Source organism: Trichechus manatus, unplaced genomic scaffold, assembly GCF_000243295.1.
Source record: "Trichechus manatus latirostris isolate Lorelei unplaced genomic scaffold, TriManLat1.0 scaffold00005, whole genome shotgun sequence".
NCBI lineage: Eukaryota > Metazoa > Chordata > Mammalia > Sirenia > Trichechidae > Trichechus > Trichechus manatus.
In genome coordinates, this window is record NW_004443941.1 from 4,267,833 (window position 1) to 4,294,226 (window position 26,394).

At 38.3% G+C, this 26,394-nt stretch overlaps 1 protein-coding gene across 1 annotated transcript in view; it reads left to right on the forward strand.

Annotated features, from left to right (window-relative positions):
- FANCL (FA complementation group L) overlaps positions 1-26,394 on the forward strand; it is a 145,910-nt gene that overhangs the window by 112,194 nt on the left and 7,322 nt on the right. Inside the window, exons 7-9 of the mRNA XM_012556798.2 lie at positions 3,352-3,448; positions 9,376-9,444; positions 25,369-25,519. Coding sequence (XP_012412252.2) covers positions 3,352-3,448; positions 9,376-9,444; positions 25,369-25,519 — 317 coding nt within the window. The remainder of the gene's footprint in view (positions 1-3,351; positions 3,449-9,375; positions 9,445-25,368; positions 25,520-26,394) is intronic.

Below are 26,394 nucleotides of genomic sequence, written 5' to 3' on the forward strand. Positions count from 1 at the left end.
TTGTCTAGAATGAGATACCTGGCCTAACAATAAGGCAGAACACTGAAATAGACTTTCTTAGAAAAGATGATTTTTTCCTTTTAGTATCTCTTCCATAAACCTAAACTCTAAGATGTCCTTTTCTATCAAGAATAAATATAAATATGCTCTATTAGTTAGCATACAGGCTAAGCTGCTCTAACAGCAATAACAACAACAAAAACCCTGAACCCGTTGCCATCAAGTTGCTTCTGCCTCGTAGTAACCCCATAGGACAGAATAGAACTGCCCCAGGTTTCCAAGGAGCAGCTGGTGGTTTCGAACTGCTGACCTTTTGGTTAGCAGCCTGAGCTCAAACAAGATAGAAATTTATTATCTCTCATTGAACAGTTGAGAGATAGGCAGGTGGTCAAGAGTGGGTTTGTGGCAGAGTCAAAAGGTCCATATAAACCAGAGACTCCATCAGCCTGAGACCAGAAGAACTAGATGGTGCCCAGCTATCACCAATGCCTGCCCTGACAGTAATAGTCACGAGGAGTGTGCTGCTCAGTTCAGTCAGATATGCAAGACCAGATGGGCAGCTCCTGTCCAGGGGCAGGAGGAGAAGGCAGGAAGGAACAGGAACTGGTTGAATGGACACAAGAAACCCAGGGTGAAAAGGGGGACCCTGCTGTCACCTTGCAGGGATTGCAACTAATGTCGCATAACAACATGTGTATACATTTTTAGATGAGAAATTAACTTGAGCTGTTAACTTTCATCTAAACCACAGAAGAAAAAAAAATAAATAAAAGAGTGGGTTCTTTTTAACTTGTTACTCAGCCATCCACTAGAACTTCGTTGTTCAATACAGTAGCTGCTAGCCACATGAGGCTGTTTACATTTATAGTTAACTCAGATAAAGTAAAATAAGAATTCATTGTCCATACTAGCTACATTTTAAGTACGCAGTAGCCACATGTGGTCAGTGGCTACTGTATTGGACAGTGCAGATACGGAACACCTTGTCATTGCAGAAGGTTTTGTTGGTCTGTGCTGCACTAGAGTGTCGTTCTTGCGTGCATACTCTTTGTTGGCTCATACTGGCCTGGCCGCGCTCTAGTCCACAAGAAGGGAGAAGGAGAAACAGAGTGGAAGGCGAATAGTTCTGTTACAAATGATTCAGAAGATGCATGTATCACTTTGCTTGCATCCCACTGACCAAAATTTGGTAATACGAGGATGCCTTGCTGCATGGGCAGACTGGAAGAATCACTCGCCGAATGGAGTTGTACTTTGCTAAAACTTGGTTTCATGGGAGGTGGGGTAGGGTGAGGGATTCTGTTACTAAAAGGAAGAAGGCAAGAATGGCTACTAGAGGGCATTTGGCAATCTAGGTCCCATGTACTCAAGGTGTTAATAATAACATTAAAGTTTCTCTCCATCCCCCAGAGTAGCAAGAAATCAACATGGGTAAAGTGTTCCTTACTCTTAAAAGACCATGCTGAGATTAACATGAAAATTATAAGTATTTTTATGGTATTATTTTAATTCATAAAGTTTAACAAGATTTACAGTTGTTTTGACTGAGAGGCCATATTTTGACAAATCACTGTTTTTCTCTGATGTATTACTTCTGTGTCCTAAGCTTTGTGGAATGGTGAAAATCTTGTGTTTGTGTGTTTGCAAACAAAGGACCAGAGCTAGTGGTTATTTCTCTCTTTATAGATGTTCAATAATGATGTTGGACAATTTGGTAACAAGCAGTTACATGAAGTGGGAGAAGTACTACTTGGTGATTTGGTTGTTCCTTCTTTTCTCCCTCTAAGAGGATATAAATGCATGTGCTCAGTTCAGTGTCGTAATTCTGAAGTGTGGGTGTTTTCAGAGAGTCAGATGCCTATGTATCTGAGTCATATGGATAATACATGTGCTAAAGACTAATGTTCTAATTTTTTGGGATAAGATGTTTACAGATAAAGCTAAAAGAGTATTAAGTATATGTATATATATGCTTATATGCAATGCTTATACATTAAAATGTATATAAGCATTGATATTTTTATGTAAATAAACATTTATGATAAAATTTTCATCAATTAATACAGATTGCTTTGTTTTACTTTTTATTCCGATATTGAAGATATGTATCCTCTTCAGATTTAGGTCTGTTTTTCGTACAAACTATTCCACAGCTTCATTGTGCAGCATTTCTTGAAATTGACCCATTTTACCATTACACCTGGCCAGTGACCACACTGGCTGATAACCAGAACCACTGCTGTCAAGTTGATTTTGACTCATAGCGACCCAATAGGACAGAGTAGAACTTTCCCATAGGGTTTCTGATGAGTGGCTGGTGGATTTAAATCGCTGACCTTTTGGTTAACAGCTGAGCTCTTAACCACTGCGCCACCAGGGCTCGGTTGTGAAGGTAAAAAAATGTTTCCTAGGTCAGGAGGCTAATGTTAGTTTTGAATACCAATGGGCTGTGCCACCAATCTGGGTGACATGTTGTGCAGAGCCTTTAGACCACTTTTTATCTTTGAACAAGAGGATAGGATTGTAAAAACGTCAGAAAATGTCCACATGCCCAGTTCACTGGTAGATCTACTGCTAAATTTGAACCCTTTTTGGCAGCAGCTTATGCTACTCAAGGGGCCATATTTTTACAGAATGATGTATTTCAAAGGGTATTCGTTTCCATTGTAGAAAATCCATTCATTTAGAGCCATTTTAAGCCAAAACAACTATGCTTATGCTGTCTGTTTAAAATATTAGTCATCTTGAGTACATGCCCAGGTTAAGTGTCAGGGGCTATATATTGTGCGAGAAGAAAATTTATTGTTAGGAGACCAGGTTGTACCTGTGCTTATCCAGCACTTTCCTGAGAGGATCAATTTGAGCGTATGAACTAATAGCAGCCAGATTTTTGTACAGTAACGGTGTTGATGATAAAGGAGAAGTTCATTGAGGAGAAAAACAAATAAAGGAGAAGCATAAGTCTCAGACTGTAGATGAAACTACAGGAATGGATCAAAGACTTTGACAGGAAGTTTAATGTGTACGTAAGTAGAGGCTGACAGGAACATGTGGTGTGTACCAGAGGTTCCAGTGATGGAAACCCAAAACATCGAGCTCACTGACCACAGCATGAGCTTGACACACATTGTAAATAACCTGGAGATGTATGGCTGCTTTCAGCACCAGGCCACTGTATTGACGGCAGTAAATCTATAGCAGCAGAAATGGCCGCCATGCAGATATTCCGCTGATTAATTTTTGTAATGGATTAATGGGAACATAGCAAGTATTTTCATTCTGAGTCCTACCATCCTCCAATCCTCCCTCATCCCCCAGTGTGATCCTTTTTTATTCTCTTCTACTCCCCAGAGTCGTGTATATGGATACTGGCTTCAGCACCTTCAAGTTAAAAGCCCAAGATGCTTCTGGTAGAGAGCATCTGATCACTCTCAAGTTGAAGGCGAAGGTAGGTGCCTCCTGAAGCTGTTACTGTGGTCAGGAAATGCTCAGTGAGATGAACTCTGAACATGTTCAATGCAAAGAAGTGCTGGTTGCTTTTGAAAATACGTATCTGATGCTTTTAAAAGTTGATTTGGGGAAGCCTCGAAAGAATTTATTCACCGGGTTTTCAAAAGCCTAGATAAAATTTCATGTCATTATTTTAGCCCAAATTTGATCAAAATCTAGACTTTATAGTAAAGAAATATTACGCGTGAGATTTGGCAGCCTCGAAGTACCATAACGTTATTTTTGTAACATCACTGGTGGTGTAGTGTTAAGAGCTCGGCTGCTAACCCATGGATTGGCAGTTTGAATCCACCAGCCGCTCCTTGGAAACCCTATCGGGCAGTCCTACTCTGTCCTGTAGGGTCGCTATGAGTCAGAATCAACTGAACGGCCCTGAGTTTTTTTTAATATAGAAAAGAGTTGGAAGCTTCCTGTATCCCAAATGAAGTTCTGAAGAGGAAAAGTCTCCTGCCTTCAACTCTTACTGTGAATTACCTTCGTAGTTCCTATCTCCAGCCCTCCACCTCCCCCCCGCCCCCCACAGGCACACTTTTTGTTGTTCGGTTGTTTTGGCTGAAGTTTTTTTATATTAAGAATTAGGGAAGGTCTTGCCTCTATTTATAGAACTCTTACAGGCTAGTGATCTGTAGCTACTCACTGATTCTATTGGCACAAAACATGGCTGTTTCATCTTTGCTTTTTACCTCTAAATTTTGGATTTTGAATAAGAAGAAGAATAAGCAAGTTCAGCATATTAATCATTTACTTAGTAATCGCTAGGGAAGCATTAGAATTTGAAGAAAACCAGGACATCCACCTTTTTTTTTTTATTGTTCCTAGGAGTCATCAATCAACTCTATTTCAGAAGATTGTAGTGATGAAAAGATCAATTGTGTTTGTCCTTTTTAAAAATGTGTCTGGCATTTAAGCTTCCCGCAAGAGAAAATTAATATATAAAGTTGTACTGGGTGACACAGAAAAGTTGATACCTTCTAGTGCCCCTGTACCAGACAAGTTGAGAAATGGCTCATTCTTTCTCACACAGAGAATGGTGAGGTATAATTTTAAGAGCCATATGTGATAAGTGCTGGAAAAAAAAAATTAGTGGGATAAAAATCTTATTTGTAAAATAAGTTGCATGGCTGTATTTTCCTTAAAACGAAAATACTTTTATTTTCTTTTTTAGTTTCTAAAGATGTGCTTTTTTTGAGATCTCAGAAAAACCTGCCTTTCTCCTCCCGAAAGGTCACATTCTGCCAGTGGCAAGGGTTCTGTCATTTCCTTCAAAGCTCAATTTGTTTATATTTTGTATATTGATAAAATCTGCTTTGCTGCTGTAAAGACTAAAATGAAAGATGGAAGTACATTGCGATCCTGTTTTTTTTTTAATAATCGTTTTTTTACAGCCTCTTCTGTTATTAAGGAGATAATGCTTTGTGTCTACACTGCCTTAAATACACTAACAGGATTTTAGTATTAATGCGGGTTAATGACATTTATTTCCTGAACTGGTAGTATTGAGAGTAAGGATGTAGCCACTAGTAGGGTCCATTCTGTTTGCTTTTTCTTATACTTTTTGAAGGTAGGTATGGTTAACACGCTTCATATTTCCCTGGGGAATATTTTCAACTGCCGGGTTTTGTAACAGCTGTTGCTATGAAACACTGTTCTGGAGGCCTTGGCAGAAGGGAAGAGAAAGCTCTGTTTGAGTTGTAAAGGAATTAGGGGGCAAAATGCTTTTTCAAAAAGAAATGAAAAAAGGTGGGATGGCACTGAATGAATTTTCTGTTGGTATGCAGGATGATTTGTTAGGATCTTTAATTCTCCCGTTAGTTCAGCTTTGATAGACGCCAAAGTTGTTTTTGAGATGTGGTCATTTCATCTTCAGGAATATTTAGGCCTGAGAGTGTCGGTTAAAAACAGTGACCGCTGAAACGCGGTATTGTTAAGAGTAGGTAATACCAATTCTCATCCACACTAAATTTTAAGGGGAGAGTTGAATTCCTAAAACAAAACTTTACAAAAGCTTACTTTTGTAAACACACAGAACTTTATTTACTTTATTTATTTATTTTTTGGTGGCTAGCTAAAGAAATGTGTTTATTATTTTTCTGGAAAACACATACTCTTCAGATTCTTTCACTGCTCCCCACCTTCTGCAAAAACCCACAAAGAAAACAATACCAATTTCGACTAGACACCTTCTTTTAAAAGATAAATAGATTAATCGAAAAGAAATATGAGCAGCCATTGACTTTCGTGGCTTTTCATCCGTGTATTTTTATGCAGTACTTCCTTGATTACAAAACATCCTGAACTGTGGGATGGAATTCTTGTCTTTTCCTTATAAAAGGAGTTTGGCCAAGGTCACAGCTACTTGGAGAACAGATCACAGATGTGTGTCAGAGCCCAGGCGCTGTGTCCCGCGGCCGTGTTGTGGTCTGTTCCGGTCGGCGGTCGGCGTGTATTCGTGTCACCAGCAGCCTTCCTGCTTCGTTGGTGCCGTCACACACGAGGATAGGCAGAAATTTCCCTTAGAATGATACGCTGTTCAATGAAAAATGCACCGTGTGCGACAAAAAGGTCTCCTTCATAGTATTTCATAATCACCTGCGTTCATGGACAGGTATTGAACTGATTAAATTACTTCAAGTAAGGTTGGAGAAAAATCCAACCAAACCGAACCCGTTGCCATCGAGTCGATTCCGACTCGTAGCGAGCCGATAGGACAGAGTAGAACTGCCCCATAGGGTTTCCAAGGAGCGGCTGCTGGATTTGAACTGTTGACCTTTTGGTGAGCAGCTGAGCACTTAACCAGTGCACCACCAGGGCTCCAAGATCTCGAAAGTACTTTTTAATTAAATCCTATACTTATTTTTCAGTTAATATTCCTGTATTTGGAGCTTCTGTTATTGCTGTCAATTAGATTTCTAAAGTAGAAATTTTGGCACTTAGTCTCTGGTGATATTATATATACTAACACCATTTACCACTGAAAACTATCTTAATTTTGATAAAGCTGTTTTATAAACTGTAGCCAATTATCTACATTCTAGTTCAGGAAAATGATTCTGAAAATGAATATTTAGGATGCTGCTTGTTATTTTAATAGTTCATGATTAATCATACAGAAATAAATTTATGGTTTTTTTTAAATTCTATAAAATTATGCGAGGTTTATTATACTAATAAAATGGATCTTATATGTGAGTATAATGAGCATATACCATGTATTCATTTGACTGTAATAGATACACATTGGAGCCACATGTATGAGATCTTCTCTGAACACAATAAGCATTTCAGTGTGTGCGTACTCTGTCTAGATCAGTGATTTGCTCAAGCTAGAGTTGATATTGTTCACAGTCAACATCAAGCCAAAAACCAAACCCGTTGCTGTCAAGTCGATTCCGACTTCTGGTGACCCTACGTGTTACAGAGTAGAACTGCTCCATAGGATTTTCTTGGCTGTAATCTTTACAGAAGTAAATCGCCAGGCCTTTCTTCCATGATACTGCTGGACGGTTTCCAAGTGCCAACCTTTAGGTTAGCAGTTGAGCACAAACTCAAAGTGAACTAAATTTTCCATTTTTCACCTATGGAGGCTTTGAGTGTGCATTGTTATTTTTATAGAATTTTAGACGGAGAAGAGATTTTACAACACTTGTAGTTGAACTCCACCGTTTTCATATAGGAAACAACCAGAGATGTTAGATGACTTGGCTAAGATCACACAAGCTGGCTGCAGAGCTGGAACTAGAGAAAACGTAGGTCTCTGCCTACATTTACTTTGAAATAACCACATGCCGTAAAAAAACACACAGATTGTTTCTCCTGTGGGTAAAGTAGTTCTGCTCTGAAGTATGTCATTTGATATATATTTTTTATACTATTTTAATGAAGGTTTACAGGCAAACTAGCTTCTCATTAAACAATTAATACACATTATTTTGTGACATTGGTCGCCAGCCCTATGACATGTCAACACTCTCTCCTTCTCGACCTTGGGTTCCCCATCACCAGCTTTCCTGTCCCCTCCTGCCTTCTCCTCCTTGCCCCTGGGCTGGTGTGCCCCTTTAGTCTCATTTTGTCTTATGGGCCTGTCTAATCTTTGGCTGAAGAGTGAACCTCAGGAATTACTTCAGTACTGAGTTAAAAGGGTGCCTGGGGGCCATACTCTCAGGATTTCTGCAGTCTCTGTTAGACCAGTAAGTCTGGTCTGTTTTTGCGAGTTAGAATTTTGTTCTCCATTTTTCTCTAGCTCCGTTTTGGGACCCTGTGTTGTGATCCCTGTCAGAGCAGTCACTGGTGGTAGCCGGGCACCATCTAGTTGTGCCGGACTCAGTTTGGTGGAGGCTGTGGTAGTTGTGGTCCGTTAGTCCTTTGGACTAACCTTTCCCTTGTGTCTTTGGTTTTCTTCATTTTCCCTTACTCCAGACAGGGTGGGACCGGTGGAGTATCTTAGATGGCCGCTCACAGGCTTTTAAGACCCCAGATGCTACTCACCAAAGTAGGATGTAGAACATTTTCTTTATAAACTCTGTTATGCCAGTTGAGCTAGATGTCCCCTGAGACCATGGTCCCCACAGCCGTCAGCCCAGTATTTTGCTCCCTCAGGGTCGTTTGATATTTTGAATTGTCTGAAATAGTGCTGCCTCCCTTAACCTCAACCCGACCTTTCATTCTTTCCTGAGATATAAGCATTATAATATTTTTTATATGGTTTCTTGTATATTTGCCTTTGGGTTATCAGTTCTATGTGGCAAGCTATTATTAGTCAGGGAGTACATTGATAAAAAGTTTCTTTTTAGCCAAGCGATAGCTAAATGTTAACTCTTTTAAAAGCATTGACTTCAAGTGGGCTGATGATTCTCAAATTCTATAGGGGGAGTTTTTTTTTTTTTTTTTTTTTTTTGTCCTCTTTTGCTTACCCAGAGAAGAAAAATAGGAGGCGGAAAAAAGTGAAGCCTAAAGCTTATTTTGAGCATTTTGTCAAATGAGAGAAACAAGTTTTCCTAAAATTAATTTTCTGTCAGTAAATTTAACTCTGAAGTGGGAAAAAATGAGTATTTTTAAATTACACGTGATTTTGAAGAATGCTAGAATTAAATGTTAAAGATATTAGCTAGTGCAATTCTGTAACGAGAACGTTGATATTATGAAGCACTACCTTTTGTGTTGGTTAACTTAGAATCCTGGTTTGTCCTCGTGACTGGGCTGGAGATTTACTTTTGAGGGACCACTTTCTGTGTAACTAACTGAAGAATTAATTTTCTATTTACCAATCTTGAAAAGGTTTTTCTTCCTTAAAAGTGTTTCTATTACTTTTGTTTTTCCTTAATCAGCCAGAAGACATTTCCTTGTCTGTTTTCATTTATCTTCTTGCTAAAAACAGTTGCTTTAATGTGGAAAATCATTCTTTTAATTCATAGTTGTATGTTGTCCATTTTTGTGCATTTCTTGATTCTTTTAACAGATACTGCCTGTTTAAATGGTGACTGAGGCAATTTGAGATTAAATTTTACAACTGGAAGGAACTTAAATATCCACTAGTTAGACTTCTTACTTGAAAGATAAAGAAAACCAAGATTTAGAGTGGGTCACCCCTCAGATCACAGTATCAGCAGCTGACGTGACACTGACTTAATTCATTATTCTTTCTCAACACTCACTGCCTTGCCACCCGCAAATCACCAAACTTCCTGTCTCCTGCACATAGGTTGAGTATTAATCAGCTTGTATCATCACTATAAGAGTAGATTCAAAATTGTTTGATACATTTGAATTTGTAATAAAATTTCCTAATATATTCAGTTTTTCTGAAATACCTCACGTGAGATTATTGCACAGAAGCAAAAGTGACTTAATTTTGCGCTTTTTTCGTAGTATCCAGCAGAATCCCCAGATTGTGTTGTGGATTTTCCTGTTCCGTTTCCCATTTCTTGGACACCACAGGTAAATTCTTAAATTTATTTTAACTAGTTAAAAAGTATATTTCATTTACTTGTGAGAGGTTATTATACGTTATAAAGTGATTTTTTTTTTTTTTTTTTCAGTTTTCTTTAAGCACGTATTTATAAGTGGACTTTCTGGGATGCTTCTTTCATATTTCCTTATACTTAATGTCTTTTCTTTCTCTACACACACACACACACACACACACACACGTACATACATACACACTCACTCACATACTCACACACACAAACAGTCCTTTCTCTCTTCACATATACACACACCCATACCCTTCCAGCCTCCAGATCTTTATGTTTCATTTTAGGTAAAACATATGGAAACTTTTTAGACAGAACGTTTCCTTTAAATTTAAATCCTAAAGAGCTAATTGTAAAGTTGTGAGCAGTAAGCGGACAATTGGGTGAAATTTCACATATTGCCAAAACTCAACACTGATGATGTAATATCAGAGAATATTTTTCAGAAGAGAACGAGTTATGACTGAAGATACAAACCCTGCTATTTTTATTCAGGTTTTATTGTTTTAAGTTCTTATTTCATTCTTGAACTGAAACTGTATTTTGTGTGCTTTGAAACAGTCATATTTTGAGTGAAGATACGAGAAGTTCTTTCTGCTACTGCTGTCAATTTAGTTTCTTAGTACATTGATGATATCTAGCAAGATAACGTGTGGAGAGTGCTTTGTAAACTGTAACATTATATAGATGTAAGGTAGTATGATTATCAGCCATCATCACTGGTGTGTGTGTGTGATTTTGAAAGTTGTGGCAGAATGGTGGTCAGGTTCAAAGAATGGTCTAGTGATGATAAGCATGGTCCTTTCACCAAGTCCCTTGTGGAAACTGAAAGCAAAATGGAGACAACATTTCTAGTGTTATGCAAAGAGAAAAAAATCCCTAGTGACATTTTATAAATATTCTCTAAATAGAGGTGTCTTAGCTATCTAGTGCTGCTATAACAGAAATACCACAAGTGCCTGGCTTTAACAAACAAATTTATCCTCTCACGGCTTAGGAGGCTAGAAGTCCGAATTCAGGGCGTCAGCTCCAGGGGAAGGCTTTCTCTCTCTGTTGGCTCTGGACGAAGGTCCTTGTCATCAGTCTTCCCCTGGTCTAGGAGCTTCTCAGTGCAGGGACCCCGGGTCCAAAGGATGAGCTTTGCTTTCAGCTTTTCTCTCTGGTTGGAAGGAGGTCCCTCTCCTTGCTTCTGTGTTTTACATCTCAAAAGAGACTGACTCAAGATACATCCTAACCCTGTAGATTCAGTCCTGCCTCATTAACATAACTGCCTCTAATCCTGCCTTATTAACATCATAGAGGGTAGGATTTATAACACACTGGATAATTACTTCAGATCGCAAAATGAGGGACAACCACACAATACTGGGAATCATGGCCTAGCCAAAATGACACATATTTTGGGGGGACATAATTTGATCCATAACACGAGGCCACCCATATTTTTGTTAAGAAATTTTGATTAGGTTCAAATAAACATTTATGCTTTCATTTAAAATGTGTGCAAGTAAAGTAATTGTCTTGTAATGTGAAATCAGTTAAGAAAAAATGCCTAACAGAATTTAAATAGTCTTATGAAGGTGTGCGTGTCTTAAGTTTTTCTCCCCTGATGGAAATGGAAAAAATACTGCAAAAAATAAAGGAGAGAGAAAAGCCTATGATTTGCTTTTGGTATTTTGATATGTGTTATAAGTATATAAAATACTGTGTTGGTTTCTTTAAAATAGAATTGGAATTATATGTAAATTGTATGTTTTTCTTGTTTTTTAATATACATTTTATAGTTGGGTCCATAAGCCTTTTCTTTATGTTTAAGTGATCTCATGGAAGAATATTATACCGGGATTATATTACTCTTTTCGATAAACTAGCTCTAAGTTATGCTTTAGTATTTATCACACTTCCAAGTTGAAGGATATATTTTTGATGAGTTTCTTAGTGTTTCGTATATAGATAACCGTACAAATTTTCCCCAGAGTTTCATCTGAAAAAGTTTGCATCTCAGCACAAAGACTACTTAGCACTTACTTTATTGTGCCGTTTAACAAGATTAATTTGTGACTCTTCCTCTACTCTGTGGGAAGTTGTGAAGGCAGTTTCTCTTAAGTTTTGTATCCCCACTTAACACCAGCTCTGTGCCTTGCACAAATAAGCACAAAATGAGTGTTTCTATTAAATCAAATTCAAGTTTTAGATTTAATTGTGTCATGAAACAAATTTTCTGTTTTGTACTAACTCCAAGGAAACTTAGTAATAACTGCAATGTCATAACTTCTCTCTTTTAGTTATAGAGTATATCAAATATTCTTAGCAAAGAACAAGTAAACATTAAGACTACTTTGTAAGTGCAGCTCAGATTTGACCGACGTTAATACATTGCCACATTTCCTTCAACCGCATCTCTCCTCCTCTCTTAGAAATAAAATGTACGAGGAACCGGTACGACCCCACCTTCTCTCTCTCCTTCCTTTCCTCTTTCTCTCCTTTTCTAGAAATTGGTGTGTACACTATCCATGCATTTATTTTATTTTGCTGCATTGGTACTATATTCTATGACATTTGCAATCTGACTTCTTTTTAACACAACATTGTTTCTGAGATTTATCCATGATATATGTGTGCCTAGTATATTTATTTTAAATGCTTTATCTTGTTTCACTATGTGAATCAACGCTTTAATTTACGTGCTGCCCTGCTGATAAGCTTGTTTTCAGTTTCTTACTGTTACTCACAGTACTTCAGTGAACATCGTCTGCATGTTCTCTTGTGCACGTGTGTGAGGCTTTTCCTGCAGGTTAGACCTAGAAGTGCACATGCTGGATTACAGGGACTGCGCCTCCTCAGAGTTGCTAGACATAGCCCAGCTGTCTTTCCAAAGTGGCTGTATAAATTTATACTTCCACCCCGGAAGGCATAGCCATCCCTACACTCCCAAATCCTTGCCAAGTCTTAGTCCTGATCTTAATTATTCTGAGTTTAATTCTTATCTAGAATTGCTAAAGTATCATTATTGTGCTCATAAACTTTCCTAATTAAAAAAATGTTTATTTTCCTTTGATTGTAAACTTTCCTTATATATTTCGATACGAATTCTTTTTCGGTTATTGGGTTTTAAATATCTTCTTCCTGTAGCACGTCTTTTAACTTTGTATACGATGTGGTTTGCCATACAGTTGAACTTTTAATGTGGTGACATTTATCAGTCTTTTCCATGAAGTTTGTGCTTTTTGTGGCTCAAATAAGAAGTCTTCACTGTTTTGATCTGAAAAGATATTTTCCTATAGTTTGCTCTGAAAGTTTCTCCCTTTTTTTTTTCTTTCACATTTTTTAAGTATGAGATGGGAATCTGTGTTTACACTTGCCTGTTTTATATATGATTATAGAATTTGGGTATATCTTTTTCATCTGTGATTTCACAGTTTTTTTTCTTTTATACATGCCATTAAAATGTAGGAGGTTTTCACAAAATATAATTTCGCTTTTGTTTTAGAGTCCAGCATTGAACTGTAAGCATTTTGGTGATGCTCTGAGCAGGGTGAACTCTTGCATCTTTTAGACATAATAAGAATGTTGTCAGTATTGGTTTAGGTTTTGAAAGAAAGAAGCAATATCACACTTCTTTGCTGTGTATGATTCTTTTTCACTGATTGTTTGGAAACAATTTTGTTTGTAGGAGTTATTACTATTATTTTTAACAATTGTAGGTCTTAAGCAGCATAAATGTTACTATTGTAGTCTAATAGTAAACTTATATTTAAGGAGCTGTAAATAGGTTCCAGATAATTGATTTAAAAGAAAAAAAAAATCCTTGTCTGCTCTTGTGTGTTTCCTCTTTGGATTCAGTGTTTCTGGACCTTCAACTCGGAAGATCTTTATTTTCCTTTCTTTTTTTTTTTGTCAGATAATAGACGCGGCTTTGTGGCATCCGTATTAAAAGATGGGTAATTTTCCTTATGGTCCTTGTCTGCCTGCTGGGTTGATAATGTTTTGATGTATTTTTCTTTTGCTTTGATGAGAGGTCTGCTGCTGTTGCGCTGACATATTCATTTGGATGAGTAATTATAACTTGCACAGTGTCAGGCCCAAGATGGTAGGTTTCGTGCCTCATGACGAGCCTGGTAGCCAGCGCAGGTGTCTCACAGCATGATCAGCAGCAGCCAGTGGATTCTGGCTCAGAGGAGGCGTTTAGAGTTATAAGAAATCAGCACCAAGGGCAAGGCTGCTGCCCTCCTGCTGCCGTGAGGGTGCCAGAGAAACGCACAGTGCTTCTCCAAGACCATGTCCCAGCGCCGCTCCTCAGATACTCGCTTTGTTTGTTTACCCTGTGACTTCTGTCTTGGAGACCTAGCCTAGGACGTAAGTAACATCTCAGGATTTTTTTTATCTTATTCCACTTCACAATATCATAAATGCTCTAGAATGTGCCTTTAACAATCTGCCACCTACTAGACTTTTACATACAGGTCATATATGTGGATATTGATGACTGATAAGGCTGTAGAATGCCCTAACGTCTGATTTTAAGTGCACAGATATTAGTGCTCATATAAAAACGAAATCTACTTTATGTAGGTCGTTGACCAAATAAAAATGGACGTTAAAATCACAGTTCTACCCGTTAATGCACCATTAAGTGAGGCTTGGTGAAGTATCCTTGCCACAGCAGTTGGAATTTTCAGACTTGGTATGATGCCGTATGCAGTGACCTTTATATTTTTTATCAAGGAAATCTGATATTCTTGAAATAATGCCTTGGATGCAAGAAGAGGGAAACTAATGCTAAGGCCTCTGGCTGATAATCTGATGGTGAATGAAGAATTGGTAATTAAAGAAAACAGTCCTATTGCATAGCAGGGAGCATGGTCCATTAGTTGGAGCAGCAGACTAACAGTTGGGTACCCTGGGTTCTGTTTACAGTTCAGCCATTGACTTAATCGTACTATAATTTCAAACACATCACATGATTGCCCTTTGCTTTAGTTCAGACTTATATGGAAATAATGAACTTTTTGTCTTTCACCGAGATGCTGAGAAAAATAAAAGTTGATTTAAAAGAAGTACAATGCCAGCTAAAAAAGAAATCTCAGTTATCCATGTTGAGGATCCTGTAGGTCTCCTTTTTGACCAACTGGCTTTTCTTTTTTTTCATTTTTCCTTTTGCTGTCTTTGTTGAACTTCATGGTACTGGATTTTTTTTTTTCCACTCTGAAGCTGGTTAATTAAATATGCTTTTCCCTACTTGCCATTCTTATTGCCACAATGCTACAAACTTTTAAAAAATCAAAGGACTCAAAACAGAAACTGAATTCATTATGGAGATTAGGTGATACGTACACAAAGATGGGTAGAGTCAGGTGACCTGTTACATTCGGTCGCTTATTAACCACCTTTCTTCTTCTTAAATAGCTTTCCATTTATTTCAGCAGTACCCTGCATTGATTCTTAAAAAAAAAAAGGAAATACAAAGAAGTAAAATTAAGAAAACAAAATCACCTTTAATGTCTTTGCTGGATATACTTCTGTTTCTCTTTCCCCAGGGTTAGCCATTTTTAACAATTAACTGATTCTTTTGGTCTTATGAAATAATATAGTTAATGTACGCCCTGGTATTTATACTACCGTTTGTTATTTCTTGAGGGGAAGATGTGGCAGTCTGCTCCCATGAAGATTACAGCCTTGGAAACCCTAGGAGGCGTTTCTACCCTGTCCTGTAGGGTTTCTGTGACCATGAAGATTACAGCCTTGGAAACCCTAGGAGGCGTTCTACCCTGTCCTGTAGGGTGTCTGGGAGTCGGCATCGACTCCAGGGCAGTAGGTTTGGTTTTTTTGTTTTTTGTTTCTTGTTTTAGGCATGTGGCGTATTGACTTTCCACTTTAGATAATGAGGAGTTTGCTGTTTCTTTTGCCTGCCCGCAAATGTGGGTACTTCTTTTCTTCCTGTTTTCCCCAAATGGTTACATTGTAATTTTGATTATATCAATATTCAGTGTTTACGTTATTGTGTGTGTGTGTGTGTGTGTGTGTGTGTGTGTGTGTATATAAAAGAGCCCTGGTGGCACAGAGGTTAAAGTGCTCGGCTACCAACCCAAAGGTCGGTGGTTCGAACCCACCAGCCGCTCTGCAGGAGAAAGATGTTGCAGTCTGTTTCTGTAAAGATTTACCCCCTTGGAAACCCTATGGGGCAGTTCTACTCTGCCCTATAGGGTCGCTATGAGTTGGAATCGACTCGATGGCAGTGGGTTTTGGGGTGCGTGTGTGTGTGTGTGTGTATACCCTAGGACCCCTGTGGCTCCATGGTTAGGCGCGATGGTTAAGCACTGGCCTGCTAATCAAAAGGTTGGTTGTTTTAGCCCACCCAGTGGCTCCACGGGGGAAAGACCCGTTGATTTGCTCCCGTAAAGATTATAGCCTAGAAAACCCTATGGGCAGTTCTACTATGTCACATGGGGTTGCTGTGAGTCAAAATCGACTTGGCAGCAACGGTTTGGGTTTTGTTTTTTTTTTTTTTGGTTTGTCTGTGCTGAAATAGAAGTTGAACATCAGAAGCCAGACCCGCTTAGCAGAGACAGTCAGTGAAGCCGGCCAGCATGTTGGAGTTGGCAGGTAGACACAGTGAGACGTGTGTGTTTTAGTGGCTTCACCGTGAGGAGTTTTGGCGTCTCTGAGCCCGGGCGCCCCTGGCTCTGGTGGTCAGAGGAAGGTTTCTTTGTTTTCATTGTGAGTGATGAGAAATTAGATACATCTGTCTTCTTTTGGAGGGGTGACACCCTTGATTTTGGTGTGATCTAACTGGAACAAAAATGCTAGACAAGTTTGTTTGCTAATTGGCTTAATTTTGAGTTTTTTGTGGTCTACTGTATAGAGTAGCTAAGGAGCCCTGGAGGCACAGTGGTGAAGTGCTTGGCTGCTAACTAAAAAGTCAGCAGTTAGAACCCACCAGCCGTTTCATGGGAGAAGGATGTGGCAGTCTGCTTCCGTAAATATTACAGCCTTGGGACCCCTGTGGGGCAGTTCTACTCTGTCCTCTAGGGTCACTGTGAGTTGGAATTGACTTCACAGCAACAAGTTTGGGTTTTTTTTTTCTTTTTTTGGTTTAAGGACAAGATGGAAAGTGTCAATATGCACTTGACGGATTTTTTTTTTCTTCATTTCTTTCTGTTTTTTTATTTTTAATGAAAGTTGCAACAGCATTCTGTGATGGCTACAGATAAAGTGAATGTGTTTCATTTGGCCCTGTGGATAATCACCCTCTTCACATAAGTTAAAAATAGTAGGAAATCCTTTAAATGAACAGCGGTCAGTTATAGTCAAAATAAATTAATTAGTGTAGGAAAGATGGTAAATTCTTTATGGATTACTTGACAAAGAGTAACGTTTGATTAAATAGATTCAGAAATAGATGTACCTCTAGAAAGAATTGACAACATGAAATTTACAAATAAGATCCAGTGAACTGAGTATTTAGAAGATTCATCATCTCTTTAAAGATACATGATTCAAAATATTGCAATTAATATTCAAATTTTTTTTTAAAAAAGTTTAATCTCTTGATATTTCCTTATTCTATTGAAGCCTTTTCAGTCCCCCAAAGATAAAGATAAAAGTGATTACTAGAGGATTTATCTGCATGTATTATAGGAAAGTATAAAAAATCAGAAATGGAAAGCAACTATTGTAAGTACCAGAAGATTATGCTATTAATTTAAGTGTCATCAGAGCACAAAAGATCACATTCCGGGACTGTGCAGAAATTATTAAAATACTGGAAATAATAGTACTTCAGATGAAGATATTATACTCTAAGATCTGGTTAAGTGACTGACATTATTATATCACTCCAGGTATTAAAAAAGTAACAAAATGCTTTTAAAGATAATAAGCGTTAAATTTCGAGATTGGCAGTGTTCACACTTTTCTGCTTAAGTGCTTTCCTAGTTTAACATAATTTAATAACAGTTATAGGGGAATAGCTGACGTCTTAGTTCCCATATATATCTTTCCTCCTTCCTTCTCTAATACATACACATTTAATGTACATACATAGAAAAGTGATAAAATTGCGTGCTCTCAGTGGTGGGTTCATGAACCGTTACTCTCTGCCTTCTTTGTCCTTGTTATAAGGAAAGAATGTAGCTATTTTGTATTTTTTCAGCATCTAATTTTTGAGGAAACTATAGCAAAATAGCTACTGTTGTGTAAGTCCGTTGCTTTCCTGAAATCAGAATTATTATTAATTAATTTTTTAGTAACAGTTTTATTGATGTATAATTGACATACAATAAGCTGAACATTTTTAAAATGTACGTTTTGGTGAGTTGTGACATATGTTTATACCTGTTAAATCATCTTCACAATCAAAGTAATGAACCTATCTGTCACACTCAAGTTTCCTTGTTCTCCCTTGTAATCCCTGCCCCGGCCCTCCTCATACCCAGCCCCCACCCGTGGTCCCAGGGCAACTACTGATCTGTTTTCTGTTACTGTATATTAGTTTACATTTTCTAGAATTTTATATAATTCCATGTACTCTGATATATCAGGCTTCTTCTGGCATAATTCTTTTGAGACTCATCTACGTTGTAATAACACTTCATTCTTTGTATCACTGAGTAGTACTCCATTGGATGGATGTACCACAGATTGTTCATTCTGGACATCTGGGTTGTTTCCAGGATGGGGCTGTTATGTATCAAACTTCAGTGAACATCACGTACTAGTCACTTGATGGACATACTCTTGCATTTCTCTTGAGTAAACACCTAGGAGTGAAATGTCTTGATCCTATAGGACATATATGTTTAACTTTTTAAGAAACTGCCAACCTCTTTTCTAAAATGGTTGCATCATTCTACGTTCTCACCAATACTGTATGGACGTTCCAGTTCCTCTCCTGACTGGTAGGATCAGTCTTTTTCATTTTGACCGTCCTAGTACGTGTGGAGTGGTGTCTCAGTGTGATTTTAATTTGTCTTTCCTTAATGATCAAGGATGTTGAGCATCTTTTCATGGGCTTATTAGTCACTTGTATGTCTTCTTTGGTAAAGTATCTGCAATTTTTTTGCCTAATGACCTAAAAAAATGGAGAGATATACCATGTTCATGAGTTGGAAGACTCATTATTGCTCTGATGTCAGTTCTCCCCAAATTGATCTACAGATTCAACCCAATTCCATTGAAAATCCCAACAGATTTTTTTTTTTTTTTAGAAATTGATACAATGATTCTAAAATTCACATGGGAATGTAAAGGACCTCAAACAGTCAATATTACTTTGAAAACAAAGTTAGAGAGCTAATACCACCTGATTTCAAGACTTTTAAAGCAATAGTTATCAAGGCAATGTGGTACTGTCATGAAGATAGACAAATAGATCATGGGAATAGAGAGTTCAGAAATCGACCCACACATGAGTGTATTCAGAAGGTGCAGAAGCATTTCAGTGGAGGAAGGACAGTCTTTTCAACAAGTGGTGCTAAAACAATTGGATACCTGTATGCAAACAAGACGAAGTTCAATCCACATACAGAAATTAACTCACTATGGATCATAAACATAATGCAAAATCTGAAACTAACACACTTCTAGAAGAAACACAGAGAAAGCTTTTTGTAGTTAGGTAAAGATTTCTTAATATGACACTAAGAACAAGATCGCTAAAAGAAAAAAAGTGATAAATTGGACTTCTTCAAAGTCGGAAACTTCTACTCTTGGAAGGACTATGTTAAGAGAATGAAAAGACAAGCCAAGGACTAGGAGAAAATATTTGCAAATCATATATCTGATGAAGGACTTATATTCAGAATATATAAAGAACTCCCAAAAGTCAATAATAGAATACTAACAACCCAAAACGGGCCGAATGTTTGTACAGACATACATTCTAGGTACTTCAAGGTTAACTCTTTTATTACCATTAAAACTACATACGAATTGATTTCATGTGGAAAAATTTCAAACTGTACTTATTTAACTCATAACAGAGAGTTGAAAATATGTCGCTTGCCTTTTTGGCGTGTGGTTAGGAATCGGACAGCTCCTGTTCCCTACTTGACTTAATTGTGCTGACGTGGAACCTGTACATAGATCAAGAGGCAGTTGTTTGAACAGAACAAGGGGATACTGCATGGTTTAAAATTAGGACAGGTGTGCATCAGGATTGTATCCTTTCGCCGTACTTATTCAATCTGTATGCTGAGCAAGGGATCCAAGAAGCTGGACTGTATGAAGAACTGGGCATCAGAATTGGAGGAAGACTCATTAACAACCTGTGATATGCACACGACACAACCTTGTTTGCTGAAAGTGAAGAGGACTTGAAGCACTTACTGATGAAGATCAAAGACTACAGCCTTCAGTATGGATTACACCTCAATATAAAGAAAACAAAAATCCTCACAACTGCACCAGTAAGCAACATCATGATAAATGGAGAAAAGATTGAAGTTGTCAAGGATTTTATTTTACTCGGATCCACAGTCAACGCCCATGGAAGCAGCAGTCAAGAAATCAAACGACGTATTGCGTTGGACAAATCTGCTGCAAAAACCTCTTTAAAGTACTCAAAAGCAAAGATGTCACCTTGAAGACTAAGGGGCACCTGACTCAAGCCATGGTATTTTCAGTCACATCATATGCATGTGAAAGCTGGACAATGAATAAGGAAGAACAAAGAAGAATTGACGCCTTTGAACTATGGTGTTGGTGAATAATACTGATTATACCATGGACTGCCAAAAGTGTGAACAAACCTGGAAGAAGTACAGCCAGAACGCTCCTTAGAAGTGAGGATGGTGAGACTTCGTCTCACGTACTTTGTACGTGTTGTCTAGAGGGACCAGTCCCTGTAGGACATCATGCTTGGTAAAGTAGAGGGTCAGTGAAAAAGAGGAAGACCCTCAGAGAGATGGATTGGCACAGTGGCTGCAACAATGGGATCCAGTATAGCAATGACTGTGAGGATGCTGCACAACTGGGCAGTGTTTCTTTCTGTTGTACGTAGGGTCGGTATGAGTTGGAACCGACTCGACGGCACCTGACAACAACAACTTCACTTGCTTTGCGACCCCGTTGTACTCAGCCATATTGCTTTGATCTGCTTCATGGTTCAGTGTAACCTGACCAAACAACCACACCTCAGCTCTGGTACCACTGTATCTTTCTACACACCAAGGTTTCTCTAGTGCTGAGACCAAGGACACCCATTGGAAGCCCTAGACGTACGTGTGTGTGTGTGTGTGCGCGCGCGTGTGTGTGTGTGTAAACCTCTGACTGTGAGAGCATTAATCCCTCTTAGGACAACTCTTGACGAAGGGGGAATGGAAGCCAGTAGGTAAGTGCTTCCCATTTCCATTTTTGGACGGCAAAATAAGGAGCCTTCTCCTACATCTGCCCCCAGAGTCCCAGCGAGACTGAGCCATAGTTGACCACAGTGACCAGCTTGAAGATACACCCTTGTTTTGGCTTTCCCTGCTCACTTTGCTTTCACTCTTTCCAATCCCCACTCTCATTCCCTAAGATTGCTTCCCTAATAGACCATGTGTACAAGCCCTTGTCTCGGACTTTGTTTTCTGGGAAGATCCCAAGCTTAGACAGATTACCTTCGTTATTTGCTACAGATAAAGGTGATGTAGTCCAAGGGTCCAAAGAGAACACTCATCCTTATGGCCCAGAGACTTACCTTCTAAAAAAAAATCAATCCTGTTTGCTTTTTGATTGTTTGACTTGTGTTTCAGAGATTGAACAAAACTTATTCAACTCTCTGTGACCCCCTAAGCAGTATAACTTAGCAGACCTTCTTTAAAATCAGTTTATAAATTAAAGGCTGCACAAATCTTCTCCCAAACGATTTCCTTGCCACCCAGAAAACTGTGATCCTCTTCCCAGTTGCTTTCCCTTCCTTCGACTTATCACCACTGTTTGAGAAAATGTCTGTGACTTCTGTGTAACTAACAAAGAGCCACAGACGCTAACTCAGTTTGCATGTGTGCCTGTTTATTTGTAAGATGTAAGGAAAGTTTTCCAGCGTTTCAGTACTAGGTGTGTGCGTGTTTTGAACAGTGTTTAGTGCTAAGCATGCAGATAATTCACCAGGGGGTAGTGACACCGTGGAAACCAGGGCACTGATTTCTTTCACTACAGGTAGATCTTCTAGCCCTGGAGCTACAAGACAATCTTCCTCTGCTTCCCTGTTCACTGGCCTGTACTTCATAAGCAATAAGTAGAAAATGTGACCCCTTTTAAGATTTTAGAAAAATGATATAATTAGTTAACTGAAGATTTATTTATTAAAGATGAACAGATACGCCCAAACTGCCCTTTCCCTGCTTGACTATCAGGGAAGTTGATTCACCTGTCCGGCATAAAGATTGGCAAGCCTTGACAAAATAGACCGTGCTTCAGCATTATGAAACAGTTCAGGAAGTAGAGTAAGCCTTTCATTTTTTATAAGGCTGTGATTGGGTGACCTTTTGACCAGGCTGACTTTCTGATGGTTCATGATCTGAAGGTTCAACTGCCAGATCTGTAGTACCAACAGAATGGTTTGTTCAGAAATCTTTTCCGTGAGTCAGTGCAGCAACCCCACATACAGATCATTTCACTGAGATGCTCATATCCAGGCCAGTCCAGGTATTCTGGTTTAGGTACAGAGAATTTCATGAAGTGCCTTATGGGAACCTAATATTGGATTGATGTCTTAATATCTTTATGCCTGCTCTTTTCAAGTCATGTAGAGATGTCTGTTTTTTCCTTAAGATTAATACATCCTTTTTTATTCTTCCGACCTTTGCTTTTCACTATAGGAAGATTGGACTCTGTATCCGGGAATATCTCTGCTGTTAAACGTAGCTCTTGTGTGCCTTGTGCATGTAATATTGTAGAGGCAGTTTTCCAATTTGTTGTTTAAGTCTGTGTCTTTTTTTTTTTGCTACCCCACATAGAAGTGACAGACAGACAGACAGACAAATAGATAAAATATTCTGTTGTGTTTGATGTGAGGAGCCTGGTGGCGCAGTGGTTAAAGGGCTCGGCTGCTCGGCAGTCAAACCCTCCAGCCACTCCGCGGGCGAAGGATGTGGCAGTCTGCTTCTGTAAAGATACGCAGCCTTGGAAACCCTGTGGGGGCCGTTCTGCTCTGTCCTGTAGCGTTGCTGCGAGTCCCAGTCGACTTGACGGCAGCGGGTTTGGTTTTGGTGTTTGATGTGCCTTCAGCATGGACGTTTGCTGCAAACCTTTGGGGCAGGTGAAGGGGAATGCAATTGACTATCATCCCTTCTCAGTTTGTTATATGTTTTCTAACTTTGCCAGCATGTCTCTGCCTGAGTTTCAGACTCAAATGGGTGGCTTTAAAGAACAGAAATCTGTTTTCTCACAGTTCTTAAGGCTAAAAGTCCAAATAAGGGTCTGGACTGTGTGGATTCCTTCTGCAAGCCCGTCTCCTAGTTTTGGGTGTCTGCCGGCAATCCTTGGTGTTCCTTTGCTTGTCGAGGGATCTTCCCATGGTATCTGTTTTCCCTTTGTGCACACATGTCTGTTATGCTCTTTTTATAAGGGGCCACTCAGAAGGGACTAGGTGAAGGGCCCACCCCCCTACGCTATGACTTCATTAACATCACCGAAGAAACCTGTTTCTGCACAGTGCCATATGTACGAACAGAGGGGTGAGAATCGCAACATAACTTTTTGTGGGACACAATTCAATCCTTCAGTCTCTTTTTATTAAAAAAAAAAAAAAGTTTTTAAGGATAAGTTGTCCTCCCCTCACCAGATCCTTAGCTGAGAGGCTTCTGCATCATATTGGTTTCTGGGATATTTTTCTTCTCTGTAAGGGAGTTTATTGCGTCCTGGGCACTCAGGCTTATGTGCGTGTCTGTTAGCTGCTCATTCCTGTTGTCTTCCTTCTCCATTGTTTATTTTCTTTTATCTTTGTTCTTCTGTTTCATTTCCATTAACCTGTTTTGTGTCTGTGCAAAAAGGGATGGCTCTTTCCTTTGATTAGTGAATTCAGTGGTTGCAGTATTCTGGGTGTAAGTTTGGGATCTTCACCATATTTATACTGTTCAATCGCTTCACTATTCCTGTGAGGAATGTGTGGTTCCACATTGGTTCCAAAGACTTAAAAGTTTTGGAAGACTGAGATTCTTGCCCTATAGTTTAGAAAATAATAGTAGTCATGTAATGCATCGTTGACTTCTCCCTTAAATACATGGGATATAAAATGCAATACAGTACAGATATTTTGATTCTGATATGAGTTCTTTTGATTAAAGAAGGAAAAATTACTATATGTTGAGTCATGTAAATATAATTATTTATACTGAATGGATATATTTATATGTAGGTTAAGGGATAAAATCTGTTTATAAACAAGAAGTAGAAATAAATGGGAATACGTGATAGTAGTCAGTGTCTTGAAAGGGAATATAAGTACTTTTAAGTGGAAGGGATCACCTACTGTATGGATTTTCATAGTTATATTTAGAATTTTTGACTTTTTGAGCTGTATGTTACCTTAGAAGTTATCTACTGCACACACTATTGTGCTGATTTAAAAACTAGGCGGTCAGGAGTTTTCTGATTCTGGGATTCTGGCACCTAAACTTGTAGGTAAGTACGGTGTGCTGGAAGGGGATGGACATTCCTCCGTCAGTGTACTAACAGGAACACAGCTGGAACACGCCCTTTCTTGTTGGAGATGATGAGGTGGACTAGCTGTGTGTATTACTTGATTATTTTCACATGTTAATCTACCAGTTCCTACTCTTACCCTTTTTTCTGTGTATAGGTTAGAAGTGTTGAACCAGCTTTGTGAAACTCAGTCACGAACGTATCCAAGTATAAACCCAGACTGAAGGGATAAAATGGAATAGGTTTTCTTTCAGTACATAGGTGCTAACTACATGTTTAAGGAAGTGGGCACTTTTTAAAAATCTTACTTGGGGTGTTTCATAGTCTTGCATTGTTGGCTTGTATTAATCATTTAGGATGAATACATTTATAATATTTTCAGTGACTTTTTATGTTTTGCTTATTTGAAACAATAAATAAAACCCGTAATTCTTTTTGAAGCTGTTTTTTAAAAGTTTGAAAACTTTTCAAACAGACTGCTTTTCATATTAAAACTATATAGTAAAATATTTATATCTTTTAAATATACTACATTTTATGAGAAACTCCTTAGTTTAAAAAAAGTAAAGGTATAAATTACAACGGCTTTACCTCTTACCATTTAGGGAAAATGTATTTGAGCCAATCCTCACAAAGGATTAATGTCTGAAATACTGAATTTAGAGATTGGCTAAAAGTTAAATGTGGAATGAAATCTTGTTTGTCATTTCTGTTTGAATCCATAAAAAGTGTGTAAAAGTTTTCCATACTTTTTGTCCAGTGAGGTGTGCTAAGTTATTTATTTATAATATTACAGGTGATCTAATTTAATCACACTACAAAGAGTGCTGTATTGAACTGGGTTTAACTGCAGCAAAAATGAAATTAAGATAATTTTCAGACTAGAATTCTATAGACTGTATGCCCAATATATATTAAATGCATTAGATACCGTAATGAAGTTGTACATATATGTCTTGAGTTAGTAATTACTATTATATACATACCATACACCATCCATCATAACAAAAATAAATACGGTTTTGAAAAGCCTTTCTTCCATGGTAATATGCATGGTCTAGTGACAAAAAAGAATCCCGTTAATGCTAGTGAAGGTGAAGAGATGTGAAGCAGGGGGAGTTGAGTTTTGTTTACTGGAGTCTAGTTTCTAACTGAAATGAAGCAGAGCTTAAAATTTCTAAATTGAGTTGTATTTTAAGTGAAAGATTATGTGCTGTTGGTGGAGCGCCATGTAACTTACTCAGCGTTCATCTTTTCACAGAGCTCCTTAAAAAGCATTCATAGTCAGTTTTTGGCAGCGTTAGACTCACTGAAGGCATTCTGGGATGTTATGGATGAAATTGATGAGAAGACCTGGGTACTTGAGCCAGAAAAACCTACAAGGAGTGCAACAGCTCGAAGGATTGCATTAGGTAGGAGTAAAAGGATTAAGGTTTTTATTTTTTTATGTGTTTGATTTTATTTGGTATTACTTAAGAAACTAAATCTAAAAATGAGAGTTAGACTCTTTAGATTTCTTTGTATGAAGCCACCTATTAAGATTTTTTGAGTTTTACTATGATTTCTTTTAGTACAAAAAAACCAAAACCAAACCCGTTGCCGTTGAGTTGATGCCAACTCATAGCGACCCTATAAGACAGAGTAGAACAGCCCCCTATGGTTTCCCAGGAGCAGCTGGTGGATTTGAACTGCTCACCTTTTGGTTAGCAGCCGAGCTCTTAACCACTGTGCCACTAGTACTGCATATTTAAATGTAAATATTTCAGGGTGCAAAGGGCAAATATTGAGGTGTTTCATTGTAAAAGGTGATGATGCTATGGAAGCAGCTTTCAGGCATGGTGTTTAATTAGATTTCAGTTAGCACAAGAGGAGTGAAGCAGGATATTCAAAACTTACATTACTCAGAACACCAGCAACAACAAACAATGTTAAAAATAATGAAGCTTCCATCTGTGAAACCAGTCGAGATTGGTGTGAACAAATCCAGGAACGTTTTCTGATACGCCCACAGAGGAGCAGATAAAAGAAACCCAAGTGGGGCTGCCATGGAAGAGTAAGCAGAAAGCACAACAGAAGAGTGGAAGATATTTTAAGTATGTTTATTTGCCTTAAATTTGTGAAATTAATGAATAAGCTGTAGCATAACCAAAAATCTCCCTGCAATGTCACCATATTGTCTCGATTATAAAATGATTATATATTTGTGTGTTCATTATGAGCAAGCAATACATAAAGTCGGTTTTAGAGTTTAGCCTCTGAAGATTTTAGATGCTTTAAACTGTATTCT